Consider the following 16,299-nt stretch of genomic DNA (forward strand, 5'->3'; position numbering starts at 1 on the left):
CTCAAAATGTCTATTCAAGATCCCAAACTTGGTTTACTCAAATGTTTATTGGTATTAATGTATTCAAAATAGATTCAACCAAAAAAAATTTCTAAAATAGATTCAGCCAGAACATTTTCTTGCTCATAAATAAAAATTTAGATGGACCTTTCAATATACATAAAAAAGTTGGACAAATATTTTTTATGATTATGTTTTCATATACAAAGAGCAAGCATGCTTCTCATCTTCATTTTCTTCTTTAGAACCACCGTCATTTTCTATTTCAATATTTATCACCTTCCTCATCATCATCTTCAAATTCTCTCCTCGTGAAAAGTCATTTGTTTGTATGAGTTCTTTGAAATTTTAATTTCTAAATTGACTAAATCTAGATATAAGATTTGAATATTTTATTGCATGTGATTTTCTTGACCATGACTACCTATGACTCTGACTTGAATTGCATCTTCATCTTGCTCACACCCTCTTTTCATTTTTGATATAGATGACAACTTTTAAATGCCTAGAAAATTTCCTTGACTATAACCCATTATGATACTAACTGCCATTGCATCTTCATATTTTTCACCTTCATTGTACAACATCTCACCACCTCCACCCACCATCCCCAATCAAGCTCTCTTTTTAGATGAAGATTCAACTTTAATCATGTTTATAATTTTTCTTGCAACTTGGTTGCTTATGCACCAATTTAGGATATTATTTTTAGATATTTTTAATCATTTTTAGATTTAAGAAAGTATTTTACTTTTATATGTAGTACATCAGTTGTATTCTTATATTACCTTCTTTCTTTTGTGTGCTTGTTATCTTATCACATTTGTTATAAAGTTTGATTGCTAGTGTAAAAAAAGAAGTCAATGGTCTTGTCACATCCTACATTAGGCACCTTTAACTTGGGCATTATGTGGACAAAATATTAATTAAAATAAAATAATAAAAATAAATGAATGTACAAGAAAGGGAGAGAAAATTTGGGTGATCTCCTATAATTCACATTAACTAGTGATGTCACAAGAGGGGGTTGTCATGTCATTAATAAGACATGACATCCTTCCCCTTAGCTATCTAGTATGTATTCTTCAATTGTATTAAAAAATAATGTGTGATATTCACATAACAAGTAAGGAGATATGCATAGACAAGTGTGGAAGAAGGCAAGTGGGAGGAGCAAACATGAACAATGGTTGGAACCTAAAAAAGGGTGGGGGGTATAGAAACTACCTTGGTAGGTAGGATATTCTCAAAACTAGATTAATTAAAAATGGTTTATGATCTTTTGAGAAAAATTAATTGGCTGAAGTAAAGGTACACTCCACAATCTTTGATGACATCCATCAATATTTTGTCTAAAGGAAAGCTTACAAACAAGCTATGGATATACTTCAAGATTAAAGGATAGACAAATTTCATTAGATGTAGGAAGAAACTTAAAGAGGAAAGAATGAAAACATTGGGCAAAGAATGGGCCATGAGAAGTTTGCAATCTTTTTTGGGAGAAATGTATTTAGTGGCAAAGGAGATGATGATGATGATCTTCATGTCTAGGGATAGCTACAAAATCATGAAATTGTGAAGTGGTTTGAGAGGAGGAAACAAAAAAATTGAGGCAAAATGAGAGGTGATAATATCAATGCCTAAATTAGAGTATCTTCAACATTGTTCCAAGAGCTAAGTATTAGCATCTTTCACATAGTTTTGGTCTTTGAATATCCACTCTTGTAGCTATCAACCTTATGATTTTCTAGATTTATAGGGGAGACTATGGTAACAATAGTGAATGATAATAAAGTAAGTTTTCTACTTTCACTTCCCTACGACTTGTCAAATGCTAAGGTTTACCTATTCATTTTCGATTGTAAAATAATGTGCAAAATTTATCCTTTCATATTACTAAGAACAAACTTATTTCAGTGCTACCTTCCTCAATTGAGTTAGTGGGTTTAGCTTGTGAGTATTGATAATATATTTTATTTGATAATCATCTTAGTGTTTCTTTTCTTTTTTTATTCTCAAATTATTCTTCATTAAAAGTAATTTTAACTTATGGCATGTATCTTATCATTAGAATTAGCCACTAAGAAAGTCAATAGGCATATTTTATTTCCTTTTGTCTTTGATTCTAATAGTGATAATTGAAAGTTATATTCATGTCCTCATATGGGGTGTTGGATGTTGAACAATAGAAACTTTTTCTCCACCCCTACATAGCTATAAAATATGTAGAATGGTTTGATAGGGATGGATGCATAGTGTCTCTCACTCATATAGTAAATTTGAAATATATTCATTGGTTTTGTGCCTCCACAACTCATGCCTTGTTTTATCTCTTGAGAAAATAGAGACCCCCTTTTATCTTTTAGCTTGGCCTTATTTTTTTTTGTCTTTTGTTTTCTTTTCCATCCTCCTCTTTTTTTTTCTTTTCCTTGTTGTCTTTTTCTTCTTTCCTTGATTTTTCCCTCTTTTGTCCCCTTTCTATTTCCTTTTTGTTCTTTTCCTACCCTTGTTTTGCACTTGCAAGGATCGCGGATCAGGGATTCCCCTTCTAATTTGAGGAATCAATCTTAATCCTTGACCCTCAACCCAGGGTTGGTGCAAGTGTTGGAAACCTAAATAATTCTCTATTGCATTGTCATTGATGTCAAACTTGTCTGGTGTTTTTTATAATCAATTGATGTAGTTGATCAATTTCACAGATGTTGAATATGGTCTACCAATCTAGTGATTGACCAGTTTTAGATCCAGATGATGTGCTTTAGTTGTTGGTATAATGATGTTCAGTTGATGATTTGATAAGTTGTTTGATGTTTAGTTGATGATTTGATGAGTTGTCTGATGTTTAGTTGATGATTTTTTTGGTGATCGGTTAATGTGTTTTTTTAATTCTTTAGTTGTTGATCATTTATCTAGTGGCTTAGTTGATGATCTATCATGTACACTACATGGTTCAAAATAATTAGTGTAGATGTTGTTGTTTATGTTTACATGTTGATGCTTTATCTAATGGTGTTGTTCGCTTTCCTAACATCTATAGCTGTGGATGTTTCAGTATGGAAAAGAGAACTGATATGTTATATGATAGTTATGTTGAGTAATCTTTAATATGCAAGAAAGAGTATTTATGTCCAATGTGTAGAAAAATGGAACCTTTTCTGGTTTACCCTATAATCAGTTTGTGTAAGTATGCAACAAATATTTAGTTATGATAGGGATGTATGGAAACTTGGAGATGTTGGTTGTTGATGCATTGTGTTGTCATAGATATTAGTCTTACATGTCATTCCTAGTTGTTGTATGTTTTTTATTGTGAGCATTTAGTAATGTATATGATTCGGGACTAGATGTTCAGATGTTATCATGTTTCCTAGTACTGATGTTATGCATACATAAGCTAGTTTCAAGAGATTACAACACAAGAAGTTTCAAAATGCAGGAAATAATGTTTAGTGTTGCAGTGGAAGAATGTTTTGCATCCTTTCAGATTATGAAGATCGTGATGTGTAGATTTGGATATAATGTTTATGTAGTATGAATGATGTACTATTAGGTGTGTAGGTCCTCTGATTTCTCAAATGATGAAGCTAGTTGTTGTTGTTTTTTTATAGTAATGTTGTCTATCAGCCTATTCCAAAAATTACCTGGTGGCTTTTGGATATGAGGACTCAAGGGTTGGGGTTTGGAGGACGTATTCTTTTGGTTTGTGCAGTATTCTATTATATCTTTCAAGTGTTGGTTTTGATCCACACGTTAGTTATATTTGTATGTGCTTGACATGCTCTATTTTGTTGACCCTTAGATGTTCTAGTTGATCCGTCTTGTTTGGATTATACTCTTTTGGTCCAGATATGCTATGGAGGATGAGTAAGATTATTGATATGGATCTCACCATAGCGTGTGGTGATCCACACTTAGTAATTTGCATTGGAAGATGTTTTTGGATTGACTGATTGGTGTGTTTCATTATCTTTCTACATGTTTATTTTGGTGTCGATCTTGGATATTGTTGTAGCATGTGTGCTTCATTGATATCTACTTGAATGAATTTATTATGATATGTTTGGGTCCCCTTTATATCTTGGAGAAGATTGAAGTGATTGTTTTAGGTCCAAATGGTGTATCTTTTGTAATATTTCTTATTCTATATTGGTCGACCTAATTGAGGGTTTTGATGAAAAAAAAAATATATAAGAATGTATGGTTGTAAGTATTGAGAAACAGAATGAGCGTGAATCATTGTGAAGTGGATGAGGATAATATTCAAGTAGATTTTGGGTTGGTTATGTGCAAAAGTTAATTGAGAAGTGCCTTGATAGTTAAATCTTCATAGTGACAATGATTAGAGATAGTATTTGTGATCAGATTTCATTTCAGTTTTAGTTATTTCTCTTGTCTATCAATGGATAATGAGTTTGTTGGTAGACTTCTATATCTTGCCCTGAGATAGTGCACCTCAATTTTGCAAGTCTCTTTATATCTTGCCCTAAGGTTTTGAGCATTAGCATTGCAATTCCATTAGGTGCATATTTCTCCTTGGTAGTAAGCCTAAAAACTTGTAATCAACTTTACTATATTATGAGTGTGATTCTCAATGTGGTTTTTTCCTTATAGGGTTTTCCACGTAAATCTAGTGTTCATGTGTTGAATATGCTTTGTGCTTTCATTCTTTGAAATTATAGTAGAAGGTTAATAGTTATATAGATCTGAAAAGAATTCATCTAGGCTGACTCATCCCCTCCTCTCAGTCCTGCAATGATTTCAATAGCAAGCAACTGGATTTTTTGTTTCCTTATAGTCTGCAGACCTAGTCATGGTGTGTGCAACAAACTATAATTCAAATGAGAGGAGGGTTTATGGTCCATTAGGAGATATCATTTTAGATATCTCTCTTGATGCAATTAAATTTGTCTTCCACATTCATAAAAATGATACATATGCTAAGGTGATAATCACTCGCAAGTAACAATATTATGTAGAGGAGAAGAAGCCAATAGTCTATATCAATGAGCATTTTCTTGAGAAGTCCAAGAAATCTAATCAATTGGAGAAGATGAAGATTATTCACCAAGCCTACCTACATATGGATGCAAGGGATTATGTCACCCTTCTAAGTAGAGTAGTAGGCCTCCCAGATGCAAATTTTCATCCACACTTCTTAAAAAATTATTCAAACTCCCAAAAAATACATAATATAAATTTTCTTTAAAACAAAATTAAATAAAATTCTCCCTCCAAATTATTGGAAAACTAAATTATATATTTAGTAATCATCTTGAACATATACCTCACTTTCAATATTGACAAAGCGTAAACTATCTTCAATATTAAAAAATAATCTAATTAGTTTTAAATTGTAAATTAATTAGTTATAAGTGTAAATCTTAGAAATTATATATGTAATTATTTGTGATTTCAATAAAATAATATTAAAATTTAATCAAATTTTAGATAAAGTATAAAATCTATAATTATTTATGAGTTCAATAAAAGAAAAAAATCTGTAATTATTTATTGTAAATCATTTAGGATGGAGATCATGAATATAGAACAAGGAATAATGAGTATGGATAATTTGATGTCCATAAAAATGGTTGAATATTTTGGCCTAAGATGGATGAAGTAGTCACAACCATACAAGATTAAATGGTTGCATTAGTGAGACGAGATATTATAGAAGAATTTTTTTTGGTAAAGTTCAATATAGGTGCATATTATGATGAGATGATATATGACATTGCACCAATGGATGTGTGTCATGTATGGTGCAGGTATATGATTAGAGGGATAACATCCACACAATAAAAAAAATATGTGTAGAAGATAAAATTTGATGCCCCTCTAAAAGATAAGTGAGGGATAATTCTAAAGATACAGGTCATGATGAAAATAAATAAAAGGTAATTGAGTTTAAAATTTGTAGTTTTAAGATCAATCCTTTATAGATCTTATCAAACATTGGTGAATTTATCTTCTAAAAATAAGCAGCACCAATATGTATGCTCCAATAAAAAGCTCATAGTCATAAGAACATCCACAAATATTAGAATAATAATACAAACTTTTGAGAACATTATGTTGAAAAGGAAGCTTGATTGAAATAGAACTAAACACTAAATAAATTAATCATTGTTAGAGGGATGAACTGGGATAAATTCTTGAAGGAGATATTTTTTTATCTCAAAACTAATAAATGTCCAAGCAAGGAAAATAAAATACAAAGGCAAAAAAAACCTTGAGAAATTTAGCTACCTATAGGTGAAAAGAATGCACAACATTTTCATAGAACTTGAAGCTCTTTTGCATGACTTGTTATTATTTAAATCACGTAACATTAACACAATAATAATTAATTGTAATTTCTAGTCATCATTTTATGTATATAGAAAGGATGCTCTACTAATCAAAGAGTAAACATCACTTTGAATGAAGTTTGTGTTATACTAGTTAGTTTAATGTCTTTAATTTTCACACATTGCAATCGATGGTTGGCCTAGCCTTAGTAAGATATGAGAATAATAGTACATTTAATCCTGTTGTTTGTACAATCATTCCACCTTCCGTGAGCATTCCTTGACGTCATGTACAAATCAATTCCTATGTTGGAGTGATACTTCTCACACATTTGGTTTAGCTCAAGAGGATTTTGGTCTCATTATTGTTTGTTAGATGCTTCACACTCTTTAGCTATATGATCATTTATTTCACTCCTCTCCTTTTTAGGCTCTTTGTAGTACTAAAACACTCACAATGGAGTTGCTAGTTCACTTTGATGGTGAATTATAGTAGATGGACATCCTTGTGGAGATCAGCAAAGCTAGATTGAGAAACAAATTCTTCAAAAGTGGTGAGATTGTGACTGTCATTTTAGAAGTGCTTGGTATGGATCTCATGAAAGGATTTAGTTGACACAATGTCAACATTGACATTTATTTCAAATTTATGTTAAATATCTATACCCTCATTAGTGGAAAGAAACTCACCAAAGCCATGAGCCAATATTACATTTAGAATAACAGTATGATAGTGTGAAAGCAATTGTTGACAACATTGCTATTCTAACTGTCAATATTCTTCCTCTCAAAGAATTTGAATGCCATAGATTTGTCTCGATTGATATTGTTTGTGTAAACATTGACATTTCTTTCATATTCATGTTTAATATATATACCCTCATTAGTGACAAGGAACTCACTAAAGCCATGAGACAATATTACATTTAGAATAAGAATATGATAGTGTTAAAGCAACTGTTGACAATATTGCTCTTCTAACTGTCAGTATTCTTACTCTCAAAGAATTTGAATGCCATATATTTGTTTCGATTGATATTGTTTGTGCCATTAAGTCGATATTGATGGTATTGAATAAAAAAATTAAATATTTAATATTCTCCGTGAATCTAAGAAGACATCCTCAGGCGCTTATTAATATCCTGCAATCAGCTCATTGTATGAGGACATATTTCTTCAAGGCATTTTGTCAAACAGTTCAAGTGCCACACCTAAGCTTCTACATTTTTGTACATGTAGAAATCATGGCACTCTGTCAAATAATTCTTGGAGCCATTCTATCAAGCAGTTCATGTGCTTTGTCGAAGCTAACACATTTTGCATACATGCCTACCAGGGGAGTTGCAACTACAACATATGACAGAGTTCCTCTTTCATTTATGTGGTGATGGATGCCCATACCGTGTTCTAAATCTCCCTTTTTCACACAAGTTGGGTTGATAATCTCGCATTTGGGATGATAAAGGTTGTGGAAACAAAAAAATCCGTGAACAGAACTCTCTGTTGAGTGGGCCCAGCCACCTAAGCAATCAATGCTTAGAGTGTGCCGGTTAAGCCCGGCCGTACCTTAGAACTCCCACATGTTGAATTAATTATGGATCTCATTAAAGACAAACTCATAATAGAATTTCCTTAAAAAGTATTATAAGATCTCATTGTTATTGCATGGAGGATGGTAAAACCCATCCACCACCTATCCCAAAACCTATTCCTTATCACATGGTAGAGGCACCAATGGATAGGAAACCTCTTACAAGCATCGTGATTCGTGTATGGGTTGTTTGTGGATTGGTGAATAGTGCACACAAGTTACATTTCAATATTTTTTTGTTTATCTTTTTCATGATATTTGTTCTGCATAAAATTATCTTATTTCTTCCCTCTTGTTGGATCAAATATTGATTTTTCCACCCATCGATTCCATGTGAGAGACAATGGATTGAAGTTATTTGATGAGGATGGACCTATGGGAGTCTGTTGTTGTTGGATCTTTCAACCTTGCATTGAATCCCTTGAGTTCTATTTTATTGATTTCTATTTTACCTATAAATCATATTACATCAAACTTGACATTTGTAAATCATATTTTTATTCATGAAGGTTCACTTCACGACGAAACTAATAGTCTAATAAAGGGCATGGATAGCAAGATAATTTTCAACACCTCTGGAGATAGACCCACCTAGTGGGGATGACTTTATTGATTAAATTTCCTTAAATATCTCTATTTTACATGTTATAATCTTATAGTATATCTATCCCCATGCTTTTCACTTTATCTTGTCACTTGGTTGCAAGATGGTTGTTTATTTTAGTAAGTAATATGCATTCATGTTTCTCAAGGGGGGCATATTAAGGGGGAAATATTAATATTTATCACTTTCAAGTTTATGTTTTACATGTTATAATCTTATAGTATATCTATCCCCATGCTTTTCACTTGATCGTGTCACTTGGGTGCAAGATGGTTGTTTATTTTAGTAAGTAATATACATTCATGTTTCTCAAGGGGGCAATATTAAGGGGGCAATATTAATATTTGTACCTTTCAAGTTTATGTGTAATTCATATGTTAACTTTGAATTGTGGCTCTAGTTATTCTACTTCTAATCATGTTTATCTTTACATTTTTACATTGTAGGGCAAGCCAAATGTTCATTTATGCAATTTAAAGATCATTCCTACCCATAAAAGGTCATTTTTATAATATAAATTCAACCCTACTCAAAATTTGAGAATGGCCCATTTAATATTTCATCATTTTTATTTTAAATATAAGTTTAAGCAATTCTATAGGTGAATAATTATGAGCAAAACATAGAACAACTATGTATCAACCATTGAATTTAATCAAATACTTTCAATTACTTTAATTTCTAAATGTTAAATTCAGCTATATTTAAATAAACCAACTCTCTCTCTCTCTCTCTCTCTCTCTCTCTCTCTCTCTCTCTCTCTCTCTCTCTCTCTCTCTCTCTCTCTCTCTCTCTCTCTCTCTCTCTCTCTCTCTCTCTCTCTCTCTCTCTCTCTCTCTCTATGTATATATATATATATATATTAAAAGTCGCCAAATTTGGCAACTAAATACATTTAATTCTCAAATATATTTTCAATGTGAAATAAGCAACTTCGAGAAACAAAAGTCCATCACATAAAGTTGTGTTGAATTTTCGTGAAGGATAAATGAATCTAATTGGTCAATTTTGTTTCAATATGATTTACCCACATTATCATATGTGGAAATGCTTTGATTGACTAGTTTGTACAACCAATTTTAAAAGGCAAAATGAAATTAGAATGGCTTTGATTTCAAAGGACAAATCATTTTTTACAAAACACAAGACTAGTAGTTTTAGATGAGACAAATCATTAAATTTCAGTTGAATTTTCCCAGACGAAAAATCAACAAGAATTAGTCAATTTTGTTTGCATGTGATTTACCCACATCATCATATGTGGAAATATTTTCATTGACTAGTTTGTACCACCAATTTTAAAAGGAAAAAATGAAATTATAATGGCTTTGATTTCAATGGATTGATCAATTTCCACAAAACACAAGACTAGTAGTTTTAGATGAGACAACTCATTAAAGTTCAGTTGAATTTTCCCAAAGGAAAAATCAAGGAGAATTAGTCAATTTTGTTTGCAGATGATTTACCCACGTCATCATATGTGGAAATATTTTCATTGACTAGTTTGTACCACCAATTTTAAAAGGAAAAATGAAATTAATGGTTTGATTTTGACGGATAGGTCAATTTCCCCAAAACACAAGACTAGGAATTTTAGACGAGACAACTCATTAAAGTTTTGTTGAATTTTCCCAAAGGAAAAATCAACGAGAATTACTCAATTTTGTTTGCATATGATTTATCCACATCATCATATGTGGAAATATTTTCATTTACTAGTTTCTACCACCTATTTTAAAAGGAAAAACAAAATTATAATGGCTTCGATTTCAACAGATTGATCAATTTCCACAAAACACAAGACTAGTAGTTTTATACGACACAACTCATTAAAGTTCTGTTGAATTTTCCCAAAGGAAAAATCAAGGAGAATTAGTCAATTTTGTTCGCATATGATTTATCCACAACATCATATGTGGAAATATTTTCATTGACTAGTTTCCACCATTGATTTTAGAAGGAAAAACAAAATTATAATGACTTTGATTTCGATGGACAAATCAATTTCCACACAAGACAAGTCCAGGATAAGGAAAAACCAACAAAGAATTAGTCTATTTTGATTGCATATGATTTACCCACAACATCATATGTGAAATTTTTTTCATTGAATGGTTTGTACCACCAATTTCTAAAGGAAAAACAAAATTATAATGACTTTGATTTCGTTTTGATGGATCAATTTCCGCAAAACACAAGTCTAGTCATTTTAGACGAGACAACTCATTAAAGTTGTAATAGAAGAATTATTCAATTTTGTTTGCATATAAATAATTTTATTGAATGGTGTATACCACCAAATTAATATAAATTTGTTAAAAACAAAAACCAAATTATAAATGCCTTGATTTTGATGGATAGATCAATTTCCATGCTATAGTAAGTCAAAGAAATGTGAAAATATGGGTTTACCCCTTCATCAATTTTGTTTGGATAACCAGTAGAAATACTTCTATTGAAATGAGCTTTGACCGATTTAAGAGAAAAACAATAATACAAGTGTTTTGATTAATTTGCACGCTGTTGAAATTTCTAAGAAATTTTTTATGTTGAATAATCTTATACAGAGAAAAAAGAAATTTAAAATCTATTTATTAAAATTTAAGATAAATTACTCTCAATTTAAAGCAAATTTTTAAAAATATACTATTTTTACATTTAGAAGTGTGGAAAATCGAATGGAGGATATTGCCCCCAACTTTCCAGTGATTTGCGCCACAAATTTCGTAGGACAAATACAATTATAAATGAGCCTTTACTTTCCATTATTTTCACAGAGAGATGGCGATGATGATCATAATGTGGGTTTTGCTGTTGTTCGCAGTGATGATGTCATGCTCTTCTGCTTGTTATACAGATGAAAGAAATTCTCTTTTGGATTTCAAAGAGGGCCTCAACTTCACTTTCTCTTATAACACGCTGCAGTCATGGAAGGGATATAACTGCTGTGCGTGGGAAGGAGTCGCCTGCCACCCAATCACTGCCCATGTCATTTCCCTGGATCTCAGCCCTTCCTCCCTCAATGCCTCCTGGATTACTGATGAGTATTCCTCATGGCCATTCATGTCGTGGAAGGAAATACGTGGGGGACTATTCCATCTGCACCATCTGGAGCACTTGGACCTCACTTATAATGCCTTCTTCCCTCCTCTTGCCATCCCTTTACAATTACATAAGCTCAGCAAATTGAGGTATTTAAGCCTGTTGAACTCTAATTTTATTGGCCATATTCCAAGAGAAATCAGTAACATGTTCAATTTAACATATCTTGATTTGTCTGGTAATTCTTTGAGTGGCATCATCCCAACATCTTTGGGTAAGTTGTGGAAGCTCACAGTACTTGACCTATCTTTTAGCTCATTGAGTGGCACAATCCCAACATCTTTGGGTAAGCTGTCAAATCTTACGACACTTTACCTATATTATAACTCATTGAGTGGCACAATCCCAACATCTTTGGGTAAGCTGTCAAAGCTCACAGCACTTGACCTAGGTTCTAACTCATTAAATGGTACAATCCCAACATCTTTGGGTAAGCTGTCAAAGCTCACAGCACTTGACCTATCTTCTAGCTCATTGAGTGGCACAATCCCAACATCTTTGGGTAAGCTGTCAAAGCTCACAGAACTTAACCTAGGTTCTAACTCTTTGAGTGGCACAATCCCAACATCTTTGGGTAAGCTGTCAAATCTTACGACACTTTACCTATATTATAACTCATTGAGTGGCACAATCCCAACATCTTTGGGTAAGCTGTCAAATCTTACGACACTTGACCTAGGTTCTAACTCTTTTAGTGGCACAATCCCAACATCTTTGGGTAAGCTGTCAAATCTTACAACACTTGACCTAGGTTCTAACTCTTTTAGTGGCACAATCCCAACATCTTTGGGTAAGCTGTCAAAGCTCACAGAACTTAACCTAGGTTCTAACTCTTTGAGTGGCACAATCCCAACATCTTTGGGTAAGCTATCAAATCTTACGACACTTGACCTAGCTTCTAACTCATTGATTGGCACAATCCCAAAATCTTTGGGAAAGCTGTCAAAGATCAAAAGACTTTACCTAGAATCTAACTCATTGAGTGGCACAATCCCAACATTTTTGGGTAAGTTGTCAAAGCTCACAACACTTAACCTAGGTTCTAACTCTTTGAGTGGCACCTACACACTTTCTTTCTTGGATCAAATCCCCAACATTCAAGAAGTGCTTCTCTCAAGGAATAAGTTGACTATAAAAGTTAATGCAACTTATATTCCCAATTTTCAACTTGAGGCCTTAGGTTTGGGATCTTGTAATATAGTTGGGGATTTTCCATCCTTCATTTCCACTCAATACTCTTTAGAGTACCTAGACTTATCTCAAAACTCCCTTGATGGAAATATTCCAAATTGGCTATGGGATTTTATATACCTTGATCATCTCAACCTATCTTCTAACCAGTTTGAAGGTAGTTTACCCTTCAAACTGCTTGGATTTGAACACAATTCTCAAAGAAGCTCAGTTATTGATTTACATAATAATAGGTTACAAGGAAATACCCCCATTTCCTTGCAAAATGTGGAGTTTTTGGATCTTTCAGAGAATCTATTTGATGGATCTATTTCAATAGGAATTGGCCAGCATGGACAAGCTCTTAGATTTCTATCACTGGCAAACAATAATCTTAGTGGTGTTATCCCACATTCTATTTGTGAATCAAGTTATTTGGAAGTTTTAGACTTGTCAAATAATAGGCTTAGTGGTAAGATTCCCTCTAGTCTAAACAAATGCTTTTACTTGTCCGTGTTAAATCTAGAAAAGAATGATTTCAAAGACACAATTCCAAATATATTTGGTAATATGTCTTTTCTAGAAACATTGAAACTAGGTTTCAATGAGCTAAGTGGGAACATCCCACCATCCCTTGCAAATTGCAGTGCTTTGGAAATCCTAGATATGAGGAATAACAATATCCATGGGAGCATTTCTAGTTGGATTGAAAGATTGCAGAGTCTTCACATCCTAATACTAAAATCTAACAAGCTTGTTGGAAAGATGCCCTCAGAATTATCAAAATTGCAAAATCTTCAGATCTTGGATATATCAAGCAACAATATTTCAGGCATTATTCCAAGTGGCTTCATGAACTTGAGTGCACTAGCAAATCAGACAGAGAACACAGATTCTCTTGGAATAGATAGTTTTTATTCCGGTGTGGCTTATATAGATCACATCATCATTAGAAACAAAGGACAAGATATGGATTTCATGAGAAATTTGAGATTGGTAAAATGCCTTGATTTATCGAACAATAATTTATCAGGTGAAATACCTTGGGATATTGAATCCCTCAAAGGATTGATAATTCTCAATGTTTCAAGAAATCATCTCAATGGCGAGATTCCAAAATCCTTAGGTAGCATGGTGCAGCTACAATCACTTGATCTTTCTAAAAATGAATTGTCTGGAATGTTCCCTGTTGAACTGCAAAATCTCACATATTTGAGTTACTTTGATGTGTCCTATAATAACCTTTCAGGAACAATACCACAAGGAGGACAAATGATGACATTTGATTCCTCATCATTCTCCAGCAATTTAAATTTATGTGGCCTACAAATTAATGTATCATGCTTTGGAAGTCATCTTGCTTCTCCCAATGAAAATGATAAAAATAAAGAAGTGCTGGAGGAGGATGTATGGTGGGATATTGGAATGGGAATCGGCTGTGCATTGGGGTTTTCACTTTTGATTTGGGTGTTGTGTTTCTCCAAATCTTGGAGTGCAAAATGCTTCAGAATTATGGATGGCATTATTGACTCTCTTTTTCAAACATGCAAAAGAAGATTGCTTCAGATATTATAAGAAATTTTCTTATTTTCATCTACCGTCCAGTTGTATAATCAACCAACCATATGTCAATTGTAGTTGTAAGTTTACTTCACAAATCTCTTTCTCTTGTTATTTTACACTAGTTAAGAAAAAATCATTTATGATGTTAATAATTTTGTAGAATGGCTTAAAACTAATCTGTACATACCTAATGAAATTATTCTTTATGTGTCTTTTGTCCAGGTTTCAATTTGAAGTCAGTTTGGATGTTAAGATCACGTACTAACATTCCCCAGGGCACATTTTGAGCCTCAAAAAATGTAGTTTCCCCTTGTTGAAAGTGAAAAAGTACCACCCCAAAAAAAATCAAAAAAATCATTTCCATAAATTCTATCAGTAGTAGTTCTATCATTTTGGTAATTTCAGAGTTAGAGAGGTACAAAGTCAAGCTATACAGATGGCGGGGAATTTCCATGGATGTGCACTCATAGGTATGATTTTCACATTCATTTCAATGTTTGTTTTCTAGGAGATATTCAAAATTTGAATTGTTGTATTTTTTTAGAATTATGATGTCCTAATTCAGAGTTTGAAAATAGGAGGATTCTTTAGGATGCCATGAACAAATGTGATATAACTCAGGTTCATTAAATGAAGCCCCCATGATCCAGAACTAGGGAGCAGAAAAGCTGCAATATATTGAAGAGAAATCTTATATTTCACATTCAGTGGTTTCTCAAATGAAGAAGAAAGATGCAGCCTGCTAAACCATGGAAGCAAGAACAGTAAGCTAAAGATAACTCATTTTTAGATTTTTCTTTAGAATTTGATTTATTTTTATTATAACAATTTCAGATTTTGTTGTTTACTTTAGATGTTCCTTTCAGTTTTCAGTTTTTATTCAACTCTGAGTTTTTCTGAGATTTCCATCCTTATTGTATTCAGGGCATCAATACCGAGTATCAGTTGTACATGGAAGATTTCCCATCTTTTCCTTTCCAAGAGATAGAAGTTCACATTGTTATTAAGTTGTACATGGAAGATTTCCCATCATTTAGAAGTTCACATTGTTATTAAGTTGTCTGTTTAAAATGCAAAGTTAGACTATATATTTATTATTGTAAATGTCTAAAATCAAGCAAGAGAAGAACATAATGCATCACCAATTTTAATTGATCATTAGCTATGCAATTGTAAATGGATTTTTGTATTTGGGACTTGTTTTACCATTTCTATTTATTAAATGAAATTGGATTGAATTTGAGTTCTCTTTTCAAAGCAAGATTTCTATGCATTACAGAGACTAATATGGATTATATAAAGAACGGTGTTTACTTTGAATATTTTTTACAAACACACACTGATGCAAACTGCAGGATGAGTAATGATGAGGATGTTTATTTGTGATCAAAACATGTTTAAAACTTTTAAAAACAAAATGAACAAAATGCCTCTTAAGGGCTCCTTTAACAAATCATTATTTCTTTATGTTTAGTGGCATACTTTAATTGACTTATACAGAATGTTTTTTAAAGTACTCATGAATATGGCATTCAAGCTCATTTTAGTTCATGTTCTTAATAAGTAACTCACATTTCTAAATTTGATGCAAAATATAGTACCAACTGAATTTTTTATGTTACTTTTTAGAAAGGGGTAGATTTTATATAGAACAATAAATTCTATTAGTAGTAGTTCTATCCTTGTTTGTGTCAAAGTTTTGAAGTTGATCTTCTTTTTGGATGCATTAGGGATTTTAAAGGATGGAAATATAGAGTTTTATGGAGTTGATCATGTGGCTAATTTTATTTGATATTGATCCAGAACGCTTGTTTGACAATATATTATAACTCTCATTCAAGGTGATTTTCTTTCATTTTGTGGTTATGTGTAGCAAAGTATTCATGCTTGGTATCTACTTTTCGGCTCCCTGATGATATGAAGAAACTTGGGTTGTCAAGGCTATGGTTCGTTGTGCTTATGTTGGGTGCTTGTTTTTA

The 16,299-nt window shown here is 32.4% G+C and overlaps 1 protein-coding gene across 2 annotated transcripts; it reads left to right on the plus strand.

Annotated features, from left to right (window-relative positions):
• Positions 1 to 11,159: 11,159 nt before the first annotated feature.
• Positions 11,160 to 15,375, plus strand: LOC131876331 (receptor-like protein 12). 2 transcript variants are annotated; one of them, XM_059221370.1, is made up of 4 exons: positions 11,160 to 14,397; positions 14,543 to 14,790; positions 14,899 to 15,084; positions 15,245 to 15,375. In XM_059221370.1, exon 1 carries the CDS (start codon positions 11,267 to 11,269, stop codon positions 14,330 to 14,332), a length of 3,066 nt encoding a protein of 1,021 aa, XP_059077353.1. In that variant the 5' UTR covers positions 11,160 to 11,266; the 3' UTR covers positions 14,333 to 14,397; positions 14,543 to 14,790; positions 14,899 to 15,084; positions 15,245 to 15,375. The 2 variants fall into 2 exon arrangements, with proteins under 2 accessions (XP_059077353.1, XP_059077354.1); XM_059221371.1 differs by having other exon boundaries at positions 14,942 to 15,084.
• Positions 15,376 to 16,299: the final 924 nt, after the last annotated feature.

The sequence above is a fragment of the Cryptomeria japonica genome, chromosome 5, assembly GCF_030272615.1.
Source record: "Cryptomeria japonica chromosome 5, Sugi_1.0, whole genome shotgun sequence".
Lineage (NCBI taxonomy): Eukaryota > Viridiplantae > Streptophyta > Pinopsida > Cupressales > Cupressaceae > Cryptomeria > Cryptomeria japonica.